This window comes from Natrix helvetica (assembly GCF_964273705.1).
Source record: "Natrix helvetica genome assembly, chromosome: 13".
Taxonomy (NCBI): Eukaryota; Metazoa; Chordata; class Lepidosauria; order Squamata; family Natricidae; genus Natrix; species Natrix helvetica.
This window is the reverse complement of record NC_138557.1, coordinates 10264057-10284994: the sequence shown is the minus strand read 5'-3', so window position 1 is coordinate 10284994 and position 20938 is coordinate 10264057. Positions and strand designations below refer to the sequence as shown.

The 20938-nt window shown below is 45.3% G+C and overlaps 1 protein-coding gene across 3 annotated transcripts; it reads right to left on the bottom strand.

Annotated features, from left to right (window-relative positions):
- Positions 1 to 11643: 11643 nt before the first annotated feature.
- Positions 11644 to 20664, bottom strand: LOC309398859 (uncharacterized protein). Of its 3 annotated transcripts, none has more exons than XM_081966113.1 (6): positions 20556 to 20659; positions 17156 to 17302; positions 16583 to 16676; positions 15496 to 15655; positions 14508 to 14660; positions 11644 to 13152 (listed from the first exon to the last, which is right to left on the bottom strand). In XM_081966113.1, the coding sequence occupies exons 2-6, from the start codon at positions 17281 to 17283 to the stop codon at positions 12983 to 12985; spliced, it is 705 nt and encodes a 234-aa protein (XP_081822239.1). In that variant the 5' UTR covers positions 17284 to 17302; positions 20556 to 20659; the 3' UTR covers positions 11644 to 12982. The 3 variants fall into 3 exon arrangements, with proteins under 3 accessions (XP_081822239.1, XP_081822240.1, XP_081822241.1); XM_081966114.1 differs by lacking the exon at positions 20556 to 20659 and adding an exon at positions 20471 to 20516; XM_081966115.1 differs by lacking the exon at positions 11644 to 13152 and adding an exon at positions 14114 to 14169 and having other exon boundaries at positions 20556 to 20664.
- Positions 20665 to 20938: the final 274 nt, after the last annotated feature.

Below are 20938 nucleotides of genomic sequence, written 5' to 3'. Positions count from 1 at the left end.
AGATTTCATCTTCCCCCCCAAAAAAGTGATGGGGAAAAATATATAAATGGTTCCGCTTCTGAGGAATCCAGAGCCAACGGGGGTTGGTTTTTCAATACCACTGAAAACTTAATTTTGGCTTTTCTGCATTTGCGGAATACCCTAGATCAGTGTCTGTCAAAATCGCTCAGACGTCTCCCAGAATCCCCCAGCCAACTTGAAGATGGGTGGAGTTCAACTCCCAGAATTCACCAATCAGCTTTAAGATGGGTGGAGTTCAACTCCCAGAATTCCCCAACCAGCTTTAAGATGGGTGGAGTTCAACTCCCAGAATTCACCAATCCGCTTTAAGAGGGGTGGAGTTTAACTCCCAGAATTCACCAATCAGCTTTAAGATGGGTGGAGTTCAACTCCCAGAATTCACCAATCCACTTTAAGAGGGGTGGAGTTTAACTCCCAGAATTCACCAATTAGCTTTAAGATGGGTGGAGTTCAACTCCCAGAATCCCCCAGCCAACTTGAAGATGGGTGGAGTTCAACTCCCAGAATTCACCAATCAGCTTTAAGATGCGTGGAGTTCAACTCCCAGAATTCACCAATCAGCTTGAAGGTGGGTGGAGTTCAACTCCCAGTATTCCCAAGCCGACTTGAATGTGGTTGGACTTCAACTTCGAAAATGCTGGGGAATTCTGGGAGTTGGTCCACACAACTTCAAGTTGTCAGGGTTGAGAAACATCCTGTCAATCCTAACTTCGACAAGCTGCCATCAATCACCATGGTGCAGCCAGTAGGGGATTGAGGTGCCTAGTTAAACCTTTGTGCAAACCCACTTTCAAACTGGGATTGAAAAGTAGGAAAGGGACTGATGGTATTTGAAGACGATGGGTGTTGGAATACCCCAACAGGAGCCTGTGTGCAGCAAATTACAAAGGCAACAATCAACAGACAAGTTCACACACCCTGCCTGCCTGCCTGCCTGCCTCTCAATATGTGCAGTCCCAAATTATAGAAGTTGCCTTCCGAAGTTGTGGGGGCTTCATCACTGGAGGCTTTCAAGAAGAGACTGGACTGCCATCTGTCAAACATAGTATAGGGTCTCCTGCTTGGGCGGGGGGTTGGACTAGATGACCTACAAGGTCCCTTCCAACTCTGTTAATCTGTAAATCTGCATCTGATAAACAAGCAAAACCATTGCTTTGTGCCAGTGTGGTTGTGTTTGATTGTGTGGGAGGACAGCCAGGCATGTTTGTGCATATTCACACACCCTCCCTGCCTGCCTCTCAATATGCGCAGTCCCAAATTATAGCTTATTCTTGTGTTATTGTAGGTGGTTTGTAGTAAGATAAGGGGGCAGACAATGCGCTTGTTTCGAGAGATTCTTAGTGACTGGTAGAAATTGCACAGGGTCGGACTTCACTCAACGCCCACAAAATATCTTTATCAGTTTAGAGGCCAAACGTGTTTGAATCCAGCAGTTTGTGGCGCATTAACAGTGATGAGACCTTTGCCAGAGGAAAAAACAGCTCATCTTCAGCTATCCTATTAAGAAGGCTGAAGCCAAATGATAATTATTTCATCCTATGTACAGAACTATTATAGGGACGTGGTGGCTCAGGGACAAAGACACTGAGCTTGTCTATCAGAAAGGTCGGCAGTTCGGCGGTTCGAATCCCAAGCACTGCATAACGGAGTGAGCTCCTGTTACTTGTCCCAGCTTCTGCCAACCTAGCAGTTCGAAAGCACGTAAAAAATGCAAGTAGAAAAAATAGGGACCACCTTTGGTGGGAAGGTAACAGCGTGCTGTGTGCCTTTGGCATTTAGTCATGCCGGCCACATGACCACAGAGACGTCTTCAGACAGTGCTGGCTCTTTGGCATTAAAACGGAGATAAGCACGCCCCCTAGAGTCGGGAATGACTAGCACATATGTGTGGGGAACCTTTACCTTTACAGAACTATGGAAATATGCTATCAAAACTACATATAATATGATGTTTTTAATCACTCGGGGAAGCCAAAAGAGAAAAGAAAAAAAGAAAGGAAAAGAGAAAAGAAAAGAGAGGAGACGAAAGGAAAGGAAGAGAAAAGAAGAGGAAAGGAAGAGAAGAGGAAAGGAGAAGGGACGAGGAAGAGAGGAGAAGAGAACAGGAAAGGAAGAGAAGAAAGGAAGAGAGGAACGGAAAAGGGAAGAGAGAAGAGAAAATACAAAGAAGGGAGGGAGGGAAAGGGAGAGAGAGAGGAAGGAAGGAAAAAATATTCTGTTTGAGCAGTGGGCTGGACTAGAAGACCTCAAAAATCCCTTCTAACTCTGTTACACAGTTACTATTACCGAAAGCTAGTTTCTCAAAATATCTCAGCCCATATTTCAACCATCTTCCCACCAAAACCAACATTTCCGCAGATGCTCCGAGAACTCGAAAACCTGATCTTTCATACATCATTTTTTTCCCTTTCTGTCTTTTGCTGGCTTCCCACTGCTTCCTCCTCACTCAAACACGGCCAATATGAGCATTGTTTATTTTCAGCTGCTATTCCTCCTTCCCTCCCCTCTCCTTTAGAAAATTAGTCAATGATTCTGTTTTGAAGGGCTTAAAATATAGCTGAATGGTTTGCAAGTCCTTTTTTTTTTCCCTTCCCCTTCAAATTGCAGCCGGGCAGAAATACAACCGAACATATTTTTAACTTCTGAAGCTGTTTTTTTTTTATGATATTAAAAAATAAGAAGCGACAGAAGGTGGCGAATAGGCAGATAATGATAAGCCTCTCTTCCTGAGCACACTTAGTTCTTCTCCGAACTTTTCTCGGCCACCATCATCCAAGAGAGGATTTCAGCCGTGTGCAGCAGCTGCCAAAAAAGCCAACACAGTTCTAGGCTGCATCAACAGAGGGAGAGAATCAAGATCACATGAAGTGTTAATACCACTTTATAAGGCCTTGGTAAGGCCACACTTGGAATCCTGCATTCAGTTCTGGTCACCACGATGTAGAAAAGATGTGGAGACTCTAGAAAGAGTGCAGAGAAGAGCAACAAAGAGGATTAGGGGACTGGAGGGTAAAACATATGAAGAACAGTTGCAGGAACTGGGAATGTCTAGTTTGATGAAAAGAAGGACTAGGGGAGACATGATAGCAGTCTTCCAATATCTCAGGGGTTGCCACAATGAAGAAGGAGTCAAGCTATTCTCCAAAGCACCTGAGGGTAGAACAAGAAGCAATGGGTGGAAACTAATCAAGGAGAGAAGCAACTTAAATTGAGGAGAAACTTCCTGACAGTTAGAACAATTAAATTAATTGTCTGAAACGGTATAGGGTTTCCTGCCTATGCAGGGGGTTGGACTAGAAGACCTCCAAGGTCCCTTCCAACTCTACTATTGTATTGTATTGTATTGTATTGTATTGTATTGTATTGTATTGTATTGTATTGTATTGTATTGTATTGTATTGTATTGTATTGTATTGTATGTTCTGAAGGGGTTGCAATCTTGCAGAAATAGCAGTTGATATGTTTGGAAGCTGGAGAGCACTTCATGTTATTTGATGTATTCTATTTTCTGCTTCCCCCCCCCTTTTTTTTTTTTTACAAACATGTCAATACATGAACAGCGTGGCACCTGGGTAGTCCTTGATTTAAGAGCCGTGGTGGCACAGTGGTTAGAGCGCAGTACTGCAGGCTACTTCTGCTGCCTGCCGGATGCCTGCAATTTGGCAGTTCGAATCTCACCAGGCTCAAGGTTGACTCGGTCTTCCCTCCATCCGAGGTGGGTCAAATGAGGACCCAGATTGTTGGGGGCAAGAGGCTGACTCCGTAAACCGCTTAGAGAGGGATGTAAAAGCACTGTGAAGTGGTATATAAGTCTAAGTGCTATTACTGTGGTCCTTCCTTCCTTCCTTCCTTCCTTCCTTCCTTCCTTCCTTCCTTCCTTCCTTCCTTCCTTCCTTCCTTCCTTCCTTCCTTCCTTCCTTCCTTCCTTCCTTGACAGTGGTTAGAATGCAGTATGGAAGGTTGACTCTGCCAGTAGTTTAAATCTCACCAGGTTCAAGGTTGACTCAGCCTTCCATCCTTCCCAGGTGGGTAAAATGAGGACCCAGATTGTTGGGGGCAAGAGGCTGACTCTGTAATCCTCTCAAAGAGGGCTGGAAAGCATTGTAAAGCGGTATATAAGTGCGATTGCTATTTACAACCACAGCTGTGTCCAAAATTTCCATGGCTGAGCAAGGCATGGAACCAACTGTTGAGTTGGTATGGCCAAGTGAAAGAAAAGGATGTGGTTGACATGACAGCGGTATTCCAGTATGTTAGGGGCTGCCACAAAGAAGAGGTGGTCAATTTGTTTTCCAAAGCAGCAGAAGGCAAGACAAGAAATAATAGATGGGAACTAATCAAGGAGAGAGAAAAAACTGGAATTAAGGAGAAACTTCCGAACAGTGAGGACAATTAACCAGCGGAACAGCTTGCCACCTGAAGTTGTGGGTGCTCCATCACTGGAGGTTTTTAAGAAGAGACTGGACAGCCACTTTGTCTCAAATGGGCCTCCAGGAAGGGCATGTGGCCATTAAAACACTCTGCTAGCTCCATTCACTTGCCCAGACTCCACCCCACAAGGAATTATGGGGCTGTTAAGTGAAGATCTCATGGTTTGCACTGAAGATGTTACCCCTAGTAACATCTGCAAGGAAACGAGCAAGCTCAGAGAGCAAGGACCCTACTGTCAGGGTTCCAAATGGCATCCAAAAGTAAACCAGAGTCCAAGGCAAGTATTGCTCAAAGTTCCAATTTATTAAGAGAGCCACGTTGGCACATCTGGGAAAACCTGAATTGGAAAGCTTCCCAGTTTCCCCACCCAGTTGAAAGTTCAAGATCTTGCCCCCTCACCCACAAGTCCATCATATGGTCCAATCTCCCACTGCCATGTTGGCAGCTTCCACCCATCCAATTCCGGTCAGGTGCAGAGATGCAAAGACAAAGGATGACCTTGGCTTTCTAGAAAGAATTTTGTTATGGCTACATCGCATCTAACTCCATACAATCCCCCCTCCCATTTCCCCACAATAGAAATGGCATAGTACAATAATAGAAATTGTGGCAGGCCTGAGATCCAAAAGAGAATATGGCTGCAGACCTCACACCTACATTTGCACGAAAAACCTCTTCAAAAGTTACCTTTAGACCTTGATTGACAGACGTGCCCTCTCAATGCTCATTAGGAACCTTCCCAGCCCCCAGGATTATTAAGCAGCCATCTCCTTCATGCACACCTGCCACATCTGTAGGCAGAGCACATCTCTGTAATGGGCCATAAATGAATTGGTGAAATCTCTCCCAGCAGCGTTAATGCTGGGGGAATTGCAAACTGCAGCCTCCTTGGGGGGAAAAAGACAGAGGCAGGGGGATCGAAACCTATCAATATCCAATCCATGTCTACCTGCTTAACAAGGAGTAGATGAAGATGGACGGGAGCTAACTTCCCCTTCGTGTCAGCATATGTCCTGCAAAGTAGCAAGCCAACGGATCGATGCAAACGCTCGACAATGGGTCTGCTTTCTCCTCCCTCCACTCCCTTCCCCATTAATCTCCCCAACCCAGAATCAGAGGGGGCATTCAGCAGGTTCTGACCAGTTCTGGAGAATCGGTAGCGGAAATTTTGAGTAGTTCGGCGAACCGGTAAATACCACCAATGGCTGGCCCCGCCGCCCTCTATTCTCTGCCTCCCGAGTCCCAACTGATCGGGAGGAAATGGGGATTTTGCAGTATCCTTCCCCTGCCACGCCCACCAAGCCACGGCCACAGAACTGGTAGTAATTTTTTTTGAATCCCACCATTGCCCAGAATGTCTTTTGTTTTAATGGGTGGGTCTTTTAAAATTCAAGTTTTAAAAATGTGGGCGTGGGGGAGGGGACGTTTAGCACAACAGCCAAGGTGTAAAGGATTTGCCTCAGCTACCTCAACTACCTAAAAAGATTTTGAGACTCTAGAAAGAGTGCAGAGAAGAGCAACCAAGATGATTAGGGGACAGGAGGCTAAAAGACATGAAGAACGGTTGCAGGAACTGGGCGTGATTTAATTTTGGATGCTATTTGGAACCCTGACACTGGGCATGTCTCGTTTGATGAAAAGAAGGACTAGGGGAGACAGGATAGCAGTCTTCCAATATCTAAGGTGTTGCCAAATAGAAGAGGGAGTCAAACTATTCTCCAAAGCACCTGAGGGCAGGACAAGAAGCAATAGGTGGAAACTAATCAAGGAGAGAAGCAACTTAGAACTAAGGAGAAATTTCCTGACAGTTAGAACAATTAATCAGTGGAACAGCTTGCCTCCAGAAGTTGTGAATGCCCCAACGCTGGAGGTTTTTAAGAAGATGTTGGATAACCATTTGTCTGAAGTGGGATAGGATTTCCTGCCTAAACAGGGTGTTGGACTAGAAGACCTCAAAGGTCCCTCCCAACTCTGTTATTCTACTATTCTATTCTATTCTATTCTATTCTATTCTATTCTATTCTATTCTATTCTATTCTATTCTATTCTATTCCATTCCATTCCATTCCATTCCATTCCATTCTATTCTATTCTATTCTATTCTATTCTACTCTACTCTCATTCCATTATTCTATTCTATTCTTATTCTATATTACGATAATGCAGAGGGTTATGGTCATACTGTAAATATGGTTACAAATTCTAAATTACCTCCATCCAGAAGACGATGTTTGTTTACTACCTATTTGTGGGTGCCTAAATAATTTACTGAAATATAAACATCCTACTTTTGTTAAGCTCTTCATGCTACTGTAAATAACATTAAGATTTTATTTTCCCTGAGGGACCCCTAGGTAAAAATTTAACGGAATGCCTGCAGTTTTGGGAACATAGGGAGTTGACTTAGAAAAGCTGTGGGAGGAAGTTGGGAAAACAGGGCAAAACATTCACGATACCCAAGAATAAATGTGCCATAATTGCAGTAAGCCTAAAAAGTAGGTCAACTCCTGTTTTCCAAGGAAACAAAATCACGGTATGGATGCATTTCACCCTGTGCCAAAGTATGCTCCTTCTGCATCTTTTTATAAAATTTGCTTTTTTATCAAATTTGCTATTCATAAGATACGGTAAGGTAAAAGTTCCCCTCGCACATATGTGCTAGTCGTTCCCGACTCTAGGGGGCGGTACTCATCTCCATTTCAAAGCCAAAGAGCCAGCGTCTCCGTGGTCATGTGGCCGGCGTGACTCAACGCCGAAGGCGCACGGAATGCTGTTACCTTCCCACCAAAGGTGGTTCCTATTTTTCTACTTGCAGTTTTTACGTGCTTTCGAACTGCTAGGTTGGCAGAAGCTGGGACAAGTCACGGGAGCTCAATCCATTAAGCGGTGCTAGGGATTTGAACCGCTGAACTGCCAAACCTTTCTGATTGACAAGCTCAGCGTCTTAGCCAAGGTATTGCAGTGACAATGTGGGAATGACCTGGGAAACAGAAGGAAGAACTAAAACAGTTGGATAAGAGGCAGCTGAGCCCACAGAAAACATGTCAAATATCTCAGAAGGGACCCTCCCTAGCTTCTTAGGCTGTAAAGGTGAGTGGGGAAAGAGCAACCCTTAGACTTGCAAGAATCTGTCTATAGCAGTAGCATTTAGACTTACATACCACTTCACAATGATTACAGCCTTCTCTAAGCAGTTTACAGAGTCAACAAATTCCCCACCATTGAACTGGGTCCTCATTTTACCGACCTTGGAAGGATGGAAAGATGAGTTAACCTTGAGCCGGTCAGGATTGAACTTCAGGCTACGGGCAGAGTTTGCCTGCAATACTGCATTCTAACCACTGCACACCAGGGAAGAAAGATGGAAGGAAGGAGAAAAGGAAGAGCAATAGCACTGAGACTTACATACTGCTTCACAGTGCTTTACAGACTTCTCTAAGCAGGTTACAGAGTCAGCCTCTTGACCCCAACCATCTGGGTCCTCATTTTACGGACCTTGGAAGGATCGAAGGCTGAGTCAACCTTGAGTCAATCAGGATCGAACTCCTGGCGGTCGGCAGAATTAGCCTGCGTATTTGCATTCTAATCACTGCGAAGGAAGGAAGGAAGGAAGGAAGGAAGGAAGGAAGGAAGGAAGGAAGGAGAAAAGGAAGAGCAATAGCACTTAGACTTATATACAGCTTCATAATGCTTTACAGCCCTCTTTAAGTGGTTTACAGAGTCAGCCTCTTGCCCCCCCCCCCCCCCCAACAATCTGAGTCCTCATTTTACCAAAACCTCAGAAGGATGGAAGGCTGAGTGAACTTTGAGCTGATCAGGATCAAACTCCAGGCTGTGGGCAGAGTTTGCCTGCAATACTGGTTGAAATTTTGGGCTTGGACAATCCGGAATTGCACCACCTGCAGTCCGATCTAAGGACAGTACGCAAAATTGTCTGCTACAATGTCCTACCTGTCAATTTATTACTTCAGCTTCAACCTCAATAATACACAGGCAAACTCAAAGTAAACTGCTCCAAACTCAATTGCAGAAAATACGACTTCAGCAACAGAGGGATCAACGCCTGGAATGCTCTACCTGACTCCGTTGTTACATCCTCTTAACTCTCACAGCTTCAACCTTAAATTGTCTACCGTGGATCTCACCCCATTCCTTAGGGGTCCTTAAAGGGGGCGTGCATAAGAGCACCAGCATCCCTTCCGTCCCTGTCCTACTGTCCCCATTTATATTTATTTACTTCCTTTGTTCGTGTCCATGTTTATATTTTTACCTGCTGTCTTGTACATGTTTGACAAACTAATTAAAAAAAAGATTATGGGGCTGCAAACTCATTAGGAAGTACCCATTCTAGAAGAATGATAGGGAAAATCTAGAAGGAAAGATATAATACATATAAAGGGGGGGGAAGGAACTCAAGAGTAGTGGATAGAAGGACAAACAGAAAACTGATGAAAAATGGAACATCAAAGAGAGCAAGAGAAGGGAAAATGGTTAGGAACGGAGGAAGGGAAAGAAGAAATGTATTAGAAGGAAATGAAATAAGTTAATACTGCTAACGATGTATAGTCAAATAAAATAACATTGTTAATTGTGGATAACCAGTTATGTAAAATGCTCGTTACATTAAAATTGAATTTGATGATATAGGCTACCTATAGAAATTAGAATAACGAATGGAAAATGATAAATGATAAATTTGGTATGTTTTCGGAAAGGGCAAAAAATAATACTCTGTGTTCAGAAAAATTTAAATTTAAGATGGAACTATGGGAAGAAAATAATAGGGCTGAAATTGGAATGGTAAGGTGTTGTAAAACAAATTATGTATAAGAGAGAATGTAAAAGTGGGGGGGGGGAAACACGGACAACCCTTTGTTCGTAAAAAGAATTTAAAATTTGTAATAAAAATAAAAAAAAATATTGAGGGGGGGGGAAGGAATGGAGATTCGGCCGTGGGCCTCGTTTTCCAGGGGTCTCCAGCCAAACGGCTGCACCGCTCTCTCGATTTCCTATGGAATGTTCTGGATTCCAGTTAGCCAGGCATTTACACTCTTCTCTGTTAAGTAAGCAAGCTCCCCGTTAGGAGAGCGAGCGTGCAGAGAAGCATGATGAGAGTGGTATGGAAGAACACGCACAAACCAACATACAGAGACACCGAACAGTATAAATGATAGTAGTGGTAAATATAGAGGTATTCAGAGTTCAGGGCTCCGTCCCACTCTGGAAGGTTTAAGTTCCTTTAAAGAGAATAATAACCCTGGAGAACAAAAGAAATCAGAGAAGAGAGATTGGAGCCCAGAGCAGAAATGTAATCAGAGAAAGCGTCTCAGACAGGTCCTTCTGTAAGTGGAGATAGGGAGGGCGAGGCACCTACAGAGTACTAGATTCTGTTTCTGTAGTCCTATCAACCAAGGGAGGGTTGACTATTCACCACTTTGGTCTACCTGAAAGAACCAACACTTCCTTATTGGATGCTCCATGTTTAATTGTGTTGGAAGAATGTCCATCTGGGTTCAGTTCCAAGGTGTGTGTGTGGGGGGGGGGGGGCAGACTGGAAATATGGTGCCTTTTAGAAAGATGGTTTAATGGTGGACAGGATCACATGGTTTGAGATCCTGGGGGGAAAAACGGGGGAAGAGATGTTGAGAGTGCCTGGGTTTTATGCCCTCTCTGGGTTTTTGAATTTGAGCTTGTATTCTGATTGGTTCTCAGACTCCCATGGGGTCAGGCAGGGGCAACTCTGTAGGCTGTCCTGAGTCCCAGGTTTGGTTGAGCCTTGCTGGGTGATGATGTAATGAAGGGGCTTTAGGCAATTCCTACTATGGCTCTGCCTGAAGGCGGTAGATCTTTTGTTATGTAGAATAGACTGGCTCAGGCCTTAATGGCCCATTGACAAAGGTGGGAGGGATAAGTTTCTGTCTCCCTTTTAGGGGGAAATATTCTGCCTTTTTAATATTTCCTATATTACTTCATTTTTCTAGGAGAGGGGTGGGTGCTAACTTCCTACAGTTGTCTATCAGAATGGACAGGCCACCTTACTTTAAGCTCTCACATCAATATGGATGCCATTGTCTCTTTGTAGAAGACTTTACACAACTCCCACTGCCCCAAGAAAGGAGGAATTTCTGCTTTTAGTGTACATCTTGTGTTTTTACTTGTAGTGGCCACTAGAAGGTAGCACACAATCAGTTTCGTTCTGTATTAAGTGTTTCTCAACCTCAGCAACTTGAAGATGTGTGGACTTCAACTCCCAGAATGCCTCAGCTAGCATGAGGAAACTTTTAGTTGCACAAAATTAGTTGTAGGCATATTGTTATTATTAAAGTAGTATGGTATGGTATGGTATGGTATGGTATGGTATGATATTAGTATTAGTATAGTATAATATAGCATAGTATAAGTATTAAAATAGTATAGTATTAGTATAGTATTAGAATTAGTATAGTATTAGTATTGAAATAGTATAGTATTAGTAATGGAATAGTATAGTATTGGAATAGTATTAGTATAGTATTAGAATAGTATTAGCATTAGCATACTATTAGAATAGTATAAGAATAGTATTAGTATTGGAATAGTATAGTATTAGAATAGCATTAACATAGTATAGTAAGTATTAGAATAGTATTAGTAGTATAGTATAATATGGTACAATGCAATGCTATATTATATTATAATATATGATATGATATGATATATGATATGATGATCTATCAGATATCATCAACTGGAGCTTTCAAGAAGAGACTGGATTGCCACTCGTCAGAAATGGGTTTCCTGCTTGGGTGGGGGAGTTGGACTAGATGACCTACAAGGTCCCTTCCAACTCTGCTAATCTGTAAATAGACTAGAATAGGAATAGGAATACCCAAATCGCACGTTTCCTTCACCAGAGCTTAGGTGGAACAGCTCTTCCCCAACAGGTATACAGGGATTGTGCCCCATTCCGCTCCCACATCAACATTTCCGTCAGGACAAAGCTAGGACCTTTGTGGCTCTTTGTCTAAGGTTGCTGACCCCCTGTACTAAAGAAAGACTGGGTTTTGTTTTAAGTGATTATGGCAGGTTCTTAATGTTGATTATACTGGCTGAGAAGCTGGTATTTCTCCCCCCCCCCCCCTATTTTTATCTCGTTCTTTTTCTTCTTTCCTGCATCTTTTGAGGTAGCTTTTTATTTTGTAATGGTATAAGTTTTACTTGCATCTTTTAATCGCTTTTATTGAAAAATAAGAAAACAACTCCTCAATTCTATGGAAACAATTTCCACATGGACAGTAGAAATCAGCCCGTCAGTTCCGTTAAATCTTTTATCTCCTAACATCGACCAAAGGAACTCTAGACCTCCAGTTGCCCTCCCAAATACCCCACCAAGTAAGGGAGGGTGGGATTCATTACTACAGAGGTTGAGGGGGTGAGGCAGGGGAAGGGAAGGCTGCTTGTAACAAAACAATCCATTTCAATATTATTAAAACGGGAGCATCTGGACAGATCCCTGTCGATGCTTTGAAAGACGACCAAACAGGGTTTCTAACCATCTTGTGTCACACAAGCTACATTCTGTTTGTGAGAAAACTGTGCTGGGCGGGTTGCTGTGGGCTGGTGTGGCAGGTCCCAAAGTGAGGCAAAGTCCCTTGGGTGTGTTTGCTCAGCTCTGCCATTCACGTGCCGAGGAGCAGGTGTTCACCTCACAATCGCAGGAGCTGAGAAGCGTTCTGTTGTGGCCCACCAGCTACCAACGGAGCTGGCGGCAGGTTCAGAGAGTAAGGAGGTTGGGGAGGAAGATGGACCAGTCCTGGAGTCTGGGGAAGGCTCTGATGAGGGCTCTGCGTCGGAGGCAGAGAGGGGGCCAGAGCCATATGCCAGTTATCAGCTGCCTTCAGAGTCAGACATCAGTGAGGCAGAAGAACAGCTGGAGCCTGTTCCCAGTGTGTGCATGCGCAGAGCTGCCAGGAGAAGGGAACAGTTAAGGAACAAGGGCCAACTCAGGAGTAAAGGCACAGGTGGACGGTGAATGGCCCCTCCCAGAGGAAATAAAAGAGGAGCTAAAGGGGAGGGGAGTTTGCAGGAGACAATTAGTTCAATTCATGAGGGTGGAGATCTGTTCCTGACTTCTTGCCAAGTAATTGCTGCTACAGCGTGGAGTTTGGAAGATATTGGCCTGGCAGCTCTCCAAGCCTGATAAAGGCCTGTAGTTGTGCAATCTCTTGAAAGACTTGAGAAGGAATAGAAGTTTCCTCCCACCTTCGATTGAGGTGCGGATCGCCAGCTCTTTCGAGAAGCATATCTCTTGATAAGAAATAAGAATCAGAAGTCTTTGGAATGTGTGAGAGCAGGCGCAGTAAATCACTTGCTGATAAGACCTGTGAAATGCGCAGTAAATCTTCAGCGCAGCTAGCAAACAGTTAACGCAGTGACAAGACTGTTGGCGGGGACTCTGCTGGAGAGGAATTCCCTTTAACCAAAATAAAAGAGGTTTTATCAGGACGAGGAGTCGGCTTCATGATCTTGGGAGGCCTAGGGCAGAACACGTTCAGCTGGTTCTCTGCTTCTTCCTGGCTCTGTTTCCTTGCTCACCACCATCTCCCTGGTCTTCCTCTCGGCTCACAATCGGTAAAGAGGGCAGACGCAGCTTTTCAGCCAAAGCCCAGGTCCAGAGGCATTTTTCCACCAGGTGAGCTGTCCAGGTTTCCGTGGTGTTACCTAACAAAACACAGAATAACAGAGTCAAAAGAGACCTTGGAGAACTTCTAGTCTTTCCAGGATCAGTTTAATTTTGCGGTAAGGTAAAGGTAAAAGTTCCCCTCGCACATCTGTGCTACTCGTTCCTGACTCTAGGGGGCGGTGCTCGTGTCTGTTTCAAAGCCGAAGAGCCAGCGCTGTCTGAAGACGTCTCTGTGATCATGTGGCCAACATGTCTAAATGCCAAATGTGCACAGAACATTGTTACCTACCCACCAAAAGTGGTTCCTATTTTTCTACTTGCATTTTTACGTGCTTTCAAACGGCTAAGTTGGCAGAAGCTGGGACAAGTAACAAGAGCTCACTCCATTATGCGGAGCTAGGGATTCGAACTGCCAAACTGCTAACCGTTCTGATCGACAAGCTCAGCATCTTAGCCACTGAGCCACCGGTAATTTTGCAGTAATGAAAGTCAAATATTTTCCAACTGCCTCTATTTCTGCATCGGAAAGTTTGTAAAATGGCCAAAAATATCAATCAACAAACGTCTCACTTAACAACAGAAATTTTGGACTCAATTGAGGTCGTACATCCAGGATGACCTGTACAATCTAAGCAATAAACTCCACGGATAAATATATTTTCTCTGCTTCCCGTTTCTTTCGATAGGTTCTCTTTATATTTCAGCCTTTGTAGACATTAGAGGAGGGAAATGAGAGTTTCTCAAATCAAGTGTAGTCTGTCATTGAATTTTCAAGAATTGTCAGGGTTCCAAATAGCATCCAAAATTAAATCAAAGTCCGAGGCAAAGTATTGCTCAAAGTTCCAATTTATTAAGAGAGCCACGTTGGCACATCTGGGAAAACCCGAATCTGAAAGCTTCCCGGTTTTCCCCACCCAGTTGAAAGTTCCAGATCTTGCCCCCCACACCCACAAGTCCATCACATAGTCCAATCTCCCACTGCCATGCTGGCAACTTCCACCCATCCAGTTCCGGTCAGGTGCAGAGGTTCAAAGACAAAGGATGACCTTGGCTTTCTAGAAAGAATATTGTTATGGCTACATAGCATCTAACTCCATACAATCCCCCCTCCCATTTTCCCACAATAGAAAATGCATAGTAGAATAATAGAAAGTGTGGCAGGACAAAGATCCAAAAGAAAAGATGGCTGCAGGCCTGACAGCCAATTTGTCCTGAATGTATTTATTTATTTTAAGAACATTTATACGCCCCCCACCCCCCAACTCGCTCTTGGTGACTTCATGAACGGTATAAGGACTTGGGTTGGGCGTTGGATTAGAAGACCTCCGAGGCCCCTTTCCAGACTTACGATTCTATGATTCTGGAGTGGAGGACAGCGAAAACGTGGTCTTACCTTGGTTCAGTTTCTTTACGAGGCTCTGAATCCTGTCCATATAAAGCAGATAATGTTTCAGGGTGTACTGGAGGGGTCCCAGGCCTGGGAGGGTCTCCATCACTTCATCGGCCATGAAGGCAGCACTTTCAGGTGCTCCGGCAGCGAGAATGGCTAAAACAGAAGCGAAAACACGGGACTATGGAAGAAATCGAATGTTTGAATATTCCCTACGGAACGTTGATTTAACTATGGAAATATGAGCAACACAATAAGTGGAAAACACGTCTTTGAATATTTTAGCGATATGAATAGGCGGGGGGGGGGAGTTAAAATAGGGATAGAAAATAGCGGGGGGGGGGAAATAATAATTATATATTAATATGCTAAGATATGCAAAAGGACAGAAAGATGGTTCAGAAAGGAAGCGTGATAACAAAAGACATATGAAACAATGGAAATGAAATGTAATATTTAGGAATAATAAGACTATGTTTATGTGTAGTGAAATGTATGTTGCCCAGTTACCGTGCCATTCACGCATTGAGATGTATAAAGAATATAAAAAATAAAAATGTGATTGAATTTTTTTTAAAAATAATATTTGAATCTTCTAGTAATACCATTACTAAATTTGCAGATGATACAACAGTTGTGGGATTCATCTCTGTGGGGGAGAGGGGAGGGGAGATGAGTCTGCCTATCGAGATGAGGTAGAAGAGTTGCTTTCGTGGTGTGGAGATAATAACTTGGTCCTTAACAGCAATAAGACCAAGGAGCTTATAGTGGACTATAGAAGGAATAGGTCAGACATCCAATCCTTGCTTATCCATGGAGACCATTGCAAAAATAGATGCTCAGAGGTTTTGGAAGGCCTGTAGAGTGCTCCTGGGGGCTGGGGAGGGCAAAAATGAGGGGAAATGGACCTGTTTTTCACAAAATGGGGGTGTTTTTGCCTCCCCCCCCATGGTTCGCGTTTTTGCCCTCCCCGGCCCCCATTTTTGAATACCTGAAGCTGTGGCTGGCCCGATGCCCTTCAGTTCATTCAACTCCTTTACGGCCACTTCTATGTCTGGGAGTTGATGGAAAGCTTTTCTGGTATGTTCCTTCACCATCTCGCTCGGATTAGCAGCCACCAGTTGCTGCAAACGAGGCCGAAATTTTCCTCTCTGCAAGGGACGAAAGCAGAAATGATCCGCTTTTGAGTGCGAGCGGCAAGTGTTTAGCGTGATTTTCATTCTGCCAAATTGTACAATTTCGCCACTGTTTCATCTTTCCTCAATGCTAGGATTAAACCTTCTATCTCTTCTCCAGACTTCATGTTTCTAGTCTCCATCCTGGCTATTCTCTTTGCTCCTCTTGGAACTCAAATAATTTTTGATTTAAAAAAACATTTTTTAAAAAAAATTGCCTGGTACAATGTTCTACCTGTCAACGACTACTTCAGCTTCAACCTCAATAATACATGGGCAAACAACAGATACAAACTCCAGGTAATCCGTTCCAAACTCGATTGCAGAAAATACGACTTCAGCAACAGTGTGGTCAACATCTGGAATGCTCTACCTGACTCTGTTGTTACATCCTCAAACCCCCCACAGTGTCAACCTCAAACTGCCTAGAGTGGACCTCTATTCAACTCTCTCCTATTCTATTCTATTCTATTCTATTCTATTCTATTCTATTCAACTCTAACACCTATTCTATTCTATTCTGTTCTACTTTATTCAGCTCCTATTCTATTCTATTCAACTCTAACTCCTATTCTATTCTGTTCTATTCTATTCTATTTCGTTCTATTCTATTCTATTCAACTCTAACTCCTATTCTATTCTATTCAAAGAGTTGAATAGAATAGAATAGGAATTAGAGTTGAATAGAATAGAATAGGAATTAGAGTTGAATAGAATAGAAGTTAGAGTTGAATAGAATAGGAGTAAAGAGTTGAATAACTCCTGTTCTATTCAACTCTAACTCCTATTCTATTCTATTCTGTTCTATTCTATTCTATTCCATTCTATTCAACTCTAACTCCTATTCTATTCTATTCCATTCTATTCCATTCTATGTTTAGCTCTTCAGAGAGAAATACCTACGGTAAGCTTCCATTCCATGAGTTTCGACAATTCCTCTTTCGACAAGTATTTTTCCTTGCGCCCTGCAAGAATTTCAGGCAACTCTTCTTGATACCTTGAAAAGAAACAAGAAAAATGAGACAGTAAAAACATAAAGAGCCATCCTCATTGGCTTATAACCAACCAGGGCTTATAACCTTCGTTAAACTGTCCAAATTAAGGTAAAGGTTCCCCTCGTACATATGTGCTAGTCGTTCCCGACTCTAGGGGGCGATGCTCATATCCGTTTCAAAGCTAAAGAGCCAGTGCTGTCCAAAGACGTCTCTATGGTCATTTGGCCAACAACACCGAAGGCGCACAGAACGCTGTTACCTTCCCACGAAAGGTGGTTCCTATTTTTCTACTTGCATTTTTTATGTGCTTTCGAACTGCTAGGTTGGCAGAAGCTGGGACAAGTCACGGGAGCTCACTCTTTACACGACGCTAGGGATTCGAACCGCCGAACTGCTGACCTTTCTGATCGACAAGCTCAGCGTCTTAACCACTGAGCCACTGCGTCTTTTAAACTGCCCAAATTGCACATCAGTAATTTACCACCGATCCAAGGCAATTAGTTTCTTCTTCTTGCTTCCCACAGCTTCAATCACATCCTGGTAAATCTTCAAAACGGCTTCCCAGGAGGCTGGATCTTCGCACACATAAAGACCCCCTTTCCCTGACATGCTTTAAGGCTCCCTGGAACTGAGAAAAAAATTCAAAATATTAGGTAGCCAAGGGCAGAGAGGTCCTTTTTTATATTTGGTTGTTTAAAACAGTCTTTCTCAAGTTTGGCAAACTTTAAGACGGGTGGACTTCAACTCTCAGAATTCCACCCGTCTTAAAGTTTGCCAAACTTGAGAAAGACTGACTTAGGGTATTATTATATAAACTCTGTCCCAAAATAAAAAGCCAAGTCAATCATATCCAGGATATTCTAAGCAAAGCCCTTGTTTATACACCTTGGTTCATGTTTATGATTTCAGCCCTAAATCTTTCAAGAAATAATCCGGATTTAGCTCAATATGGGATCCCTTCCATCGTGGGTTGCCACTTGTCAATCAAGACTAAACCTATAATTGCTTAATGTAATTGTGGTCAGATATATACCCAAATGTGTTATGATGCACACACACACCAACATGCAAGCTTTGCCAACTTTGTGGGTTATTTATTTTGATTTTTTTGAGTCAATGTTGGTTCTTTTTGACCGTACAATTTCCTGCAGTTTCCTTGGCAATGTTTCTTGGAAGTAGTTGCCCTTGCCCGCTTCCTAGGGCCAAGAGAGAGTGACTGGCCCAAAGTCTGAGGCTTGTATGCCCAAGGCAGGACTAGAACTCACAGCCTCCCAGTTTTTAGCCTGATGCCTCAGCCATTACATCAAGCTAGCCCTCATTAAGAATAATAACGACAACTGTCGGTACTAGTATTATGAGAATAACTAATATTATTGTATTTTTATTAGAAGATATGTTAAGAAGGAAATACAGAGCTTTATAGTGTTTTAAATATTCCATGTTTTATAGCTTATGGAAGAACTTATGCACAGAAATATTTGTACCCAGGCGACACACTGCTTATGGAAAGATGTTATTTATTTATTTATTTATCTATTTATTTATTTTGTCAAGTATGAATTAGATAACAGATACAAGTGTAGACATGATTATGAATACATGAAAGGAATACAAATACAGGGGACTGGTGCGCTTATGCATGCTCCTTACAGACCTTTTAGGAATGGGGTGAGGTCAACAGTACACAGTTTAAGGTTAAAGTTTTGGGGGTTTGGGGAAGAAACCACAGAGTCAGGTAGAGCATTCCAGGCGTTGACCACTCTGTTGCTGAAGTTGTATTTTCTGCAATCTAGTTTGGAGCGGTTTACCATGAGTTTGTAACTATTGTGTGCTCGTGTATTGTTGCGGTTGAAGCTGAAGTAGTCATTGACAGGTAGGAGATTGTAGCCGATAATTTTATGTACTACGCTTAGGTCAAACTGAAGGCGGCATAGTTCTAAATTGTCTAAGCCCAACATTTCAAGCTTGGTACTATAAAGTATTCTGTTGAGAGCAGAGGAGCGGAGGACTCTTCTCGTGAAATATCTCTGGACTTTCTCGGTTGTATTGCTGCCCGATATGCAGTGCGGGTTCCAGACAGATGAGCTGTATTCGAGAATTGGTCTAGCAAAGGTTTTGTATGCTCTGGTTAGCAGTACAATTATTCCAGGAGGAGGAGAATGGTTATATTTTTTTAAATTGAAAATAAATAAAAAACTTTTTAAAAATAAGAATAATAAAGTCCCTGCAGTTTTCTTGGCAAGGTTTTTGGGGAAGTGGTTTCCCATTATCTCTTTCCTAGGACTGAGAGAGAGAAGGACTGACCCAAGGTCACCTGGCTGGCTTTGTGCCCAAGGCAGCACTAGAACTCCCCATCTCCCAGTGTCTAGCTTGATAGAGACCAAAGTTACTTTTAATTTTGGTTTAACTTGCAGCAGCATCAATTGACTCCAATGTACCTTAGCAGAACCTCCCCCTTGGGTGAAGCGATCAAAACGTAGCAGAATAACAGAGTTGGAAGGGACCTTTGAGGTCTTCTAGTCCAGCCCAGGAAGGAGACCCTATACTATTTCGGAGTCTCTTTTTAAAAGCCTCCAGTGATGGGGGATTAGGATCCAACCCGCACTTTAACCAACCAGTTTGGAAACAGCCCCCCAGCCGCCCCCAATCCAAGTCAAGGCCCATCAACCAGTGTTAGACTCACCAAGCCAGGGGTCGCTCCCTCGACCAGCTTCAAGGAAGATCCCCTTCATCTTTTTTAAGTCGATCCGTTTCTCCGCCCGGGGAACAACCGAGCCAACCCGCTCCTGCCCGGCGGCGCCCCCCCACTCCCCGCGCCCGACCGTTAAGCCAACCGACGGTGCGCAACCACTGGGCGCAAAGCTGGGGGGACGACGAGCCTCGGGGGTCGCCCTCCTGCCTGCTTGCACAGCGCTCGCTCGGCCGCCCCCTCCGATCCCCCGGCTGGACTCAGCCACTTCCCCGCGACTGGAAAGCGTGGTCGTCCGCCCGCCTGCTTGGCCGGCGCTCGCTCGGAGACCCCCTACCCACGCACTCACCCTCCTGGGCGCAACCACTCACCGTCCGCCAGAAAGCGAGACCGCCCACCCGCCGGCTTGCTTAGCGACCCCCTCCCCACGTATCCACCCCTCCTCCCACTCCGATGTCACCGGCGTCCTGGAAGCCAGCGCTCGCTCAACGACCCCTTACCCAACCATCCAACTAGGACCCCCTCCGGTCCCCCGCCTGGGCGCAGCCGCTCCTCGGCAGCCGGGAAGCGAGATCGCCCAACTGCCGGCTCGCTCAGCGACCCCTTCCCCACTCACCCATCCACTCACCCATCCCTCTCACTGCGACCCCCCCCCCCGGACTGAACTCATCTACTCACCGTCGGTCGGAAAATCAGGTCTCTCCCCCACCCCCGCCTGCTTACCCAGCGCCGACTCAACGACCCCCTTCCCCACCCACGCCTCCCCACTGCCCCTCCCGAGTAGGCTCAAGAGACCCACCGTCGGGCGGAAAGCGAGATCGCCCTCCTGCCGGCTCGCTCACCGACCCCTTCCCCACCCACCCACCCATCCCTCTCCGATCCCCATCCGGATTGGGCTCATCTACTCACGGTCTCCCCGCCTCCCGTTTAGCGACCTCCTTCCCCACCCACCCATCCCTGTACGACCCCCCCCCCCTCTGAGCTGGGCTCATCTACTCACCGTCGTTCGCAAAGCCAGGTCTCCCCCCCCGCTACCCGCTTTGCGACCCCCTCCTCCACCCCCACCCCTTTACGACCCCTCCCTTTGGGCTGGCCTCATCTACTCACCGTCGTCCGCAAAGCCAGGTCTCTCCCCGTCGCCGCCCGCTTTGCGACCCCCCCCCCCCACTCTGGGCTGGCCTCATCTACTCACCGTTGTCCGCAAAGCCAGTTCTCTCCCCGTCGCCGCCCGCTTAGCGACGCTTCTCCCCAGCCAGCCAGCCGGTTCCCCCTCCTGCCGGTCGTGGCGGCCGGGCGCTGCAGCCTCCGCAGCTGCCGCCGATCCCTCCCCTTCCTCCTTGCCACGGCAGCGCTCCGCCCGTTCCTCCCGGCTCCTCCTCCGGCTGGCTGCTGCGGGGCTGCCGCCGCTCCTGCCTCCTCTGCCTCTGCCAGGGCTGCTGCTGCTCTCTCGGGGAGGCGGGCGGGCGGGCGAGCGGGGCCCGGGCCGGGCTGTGGCGGTGCGTCGGGGCCGGGGCGAGCGGTGCCCGCCGGGCTCCTCCGGGAGCGGCGGCAGCGGCGGCTGCTTCTGCCTGGGCG

Bases quoted from the DNA above. Each gene is read 5' to 3' on its own strand.
- LOC309398859 (XM_081966113.1), bottom strand. From the start codon at position 17,283: ATGTCAGGGAAAGGGGGTCTTTATGTGTGCGAAGATCCAGCCTCCTGG. The intron at 15,656-16,582 runs GTAGGTATTTCT...CGTCCCTTGCAG, and splicing joins TCATGGAATGGAAGCTTACC to AGAGGAAAATTTCGGCCTCG. The intron at 13,153-14,507 runs GTAAGACCACGT...GTGTTTTGTTAG, and splicing joins CGTAAAGAAACTGAACCAAG to GTAACACCACGGAAACCTGG.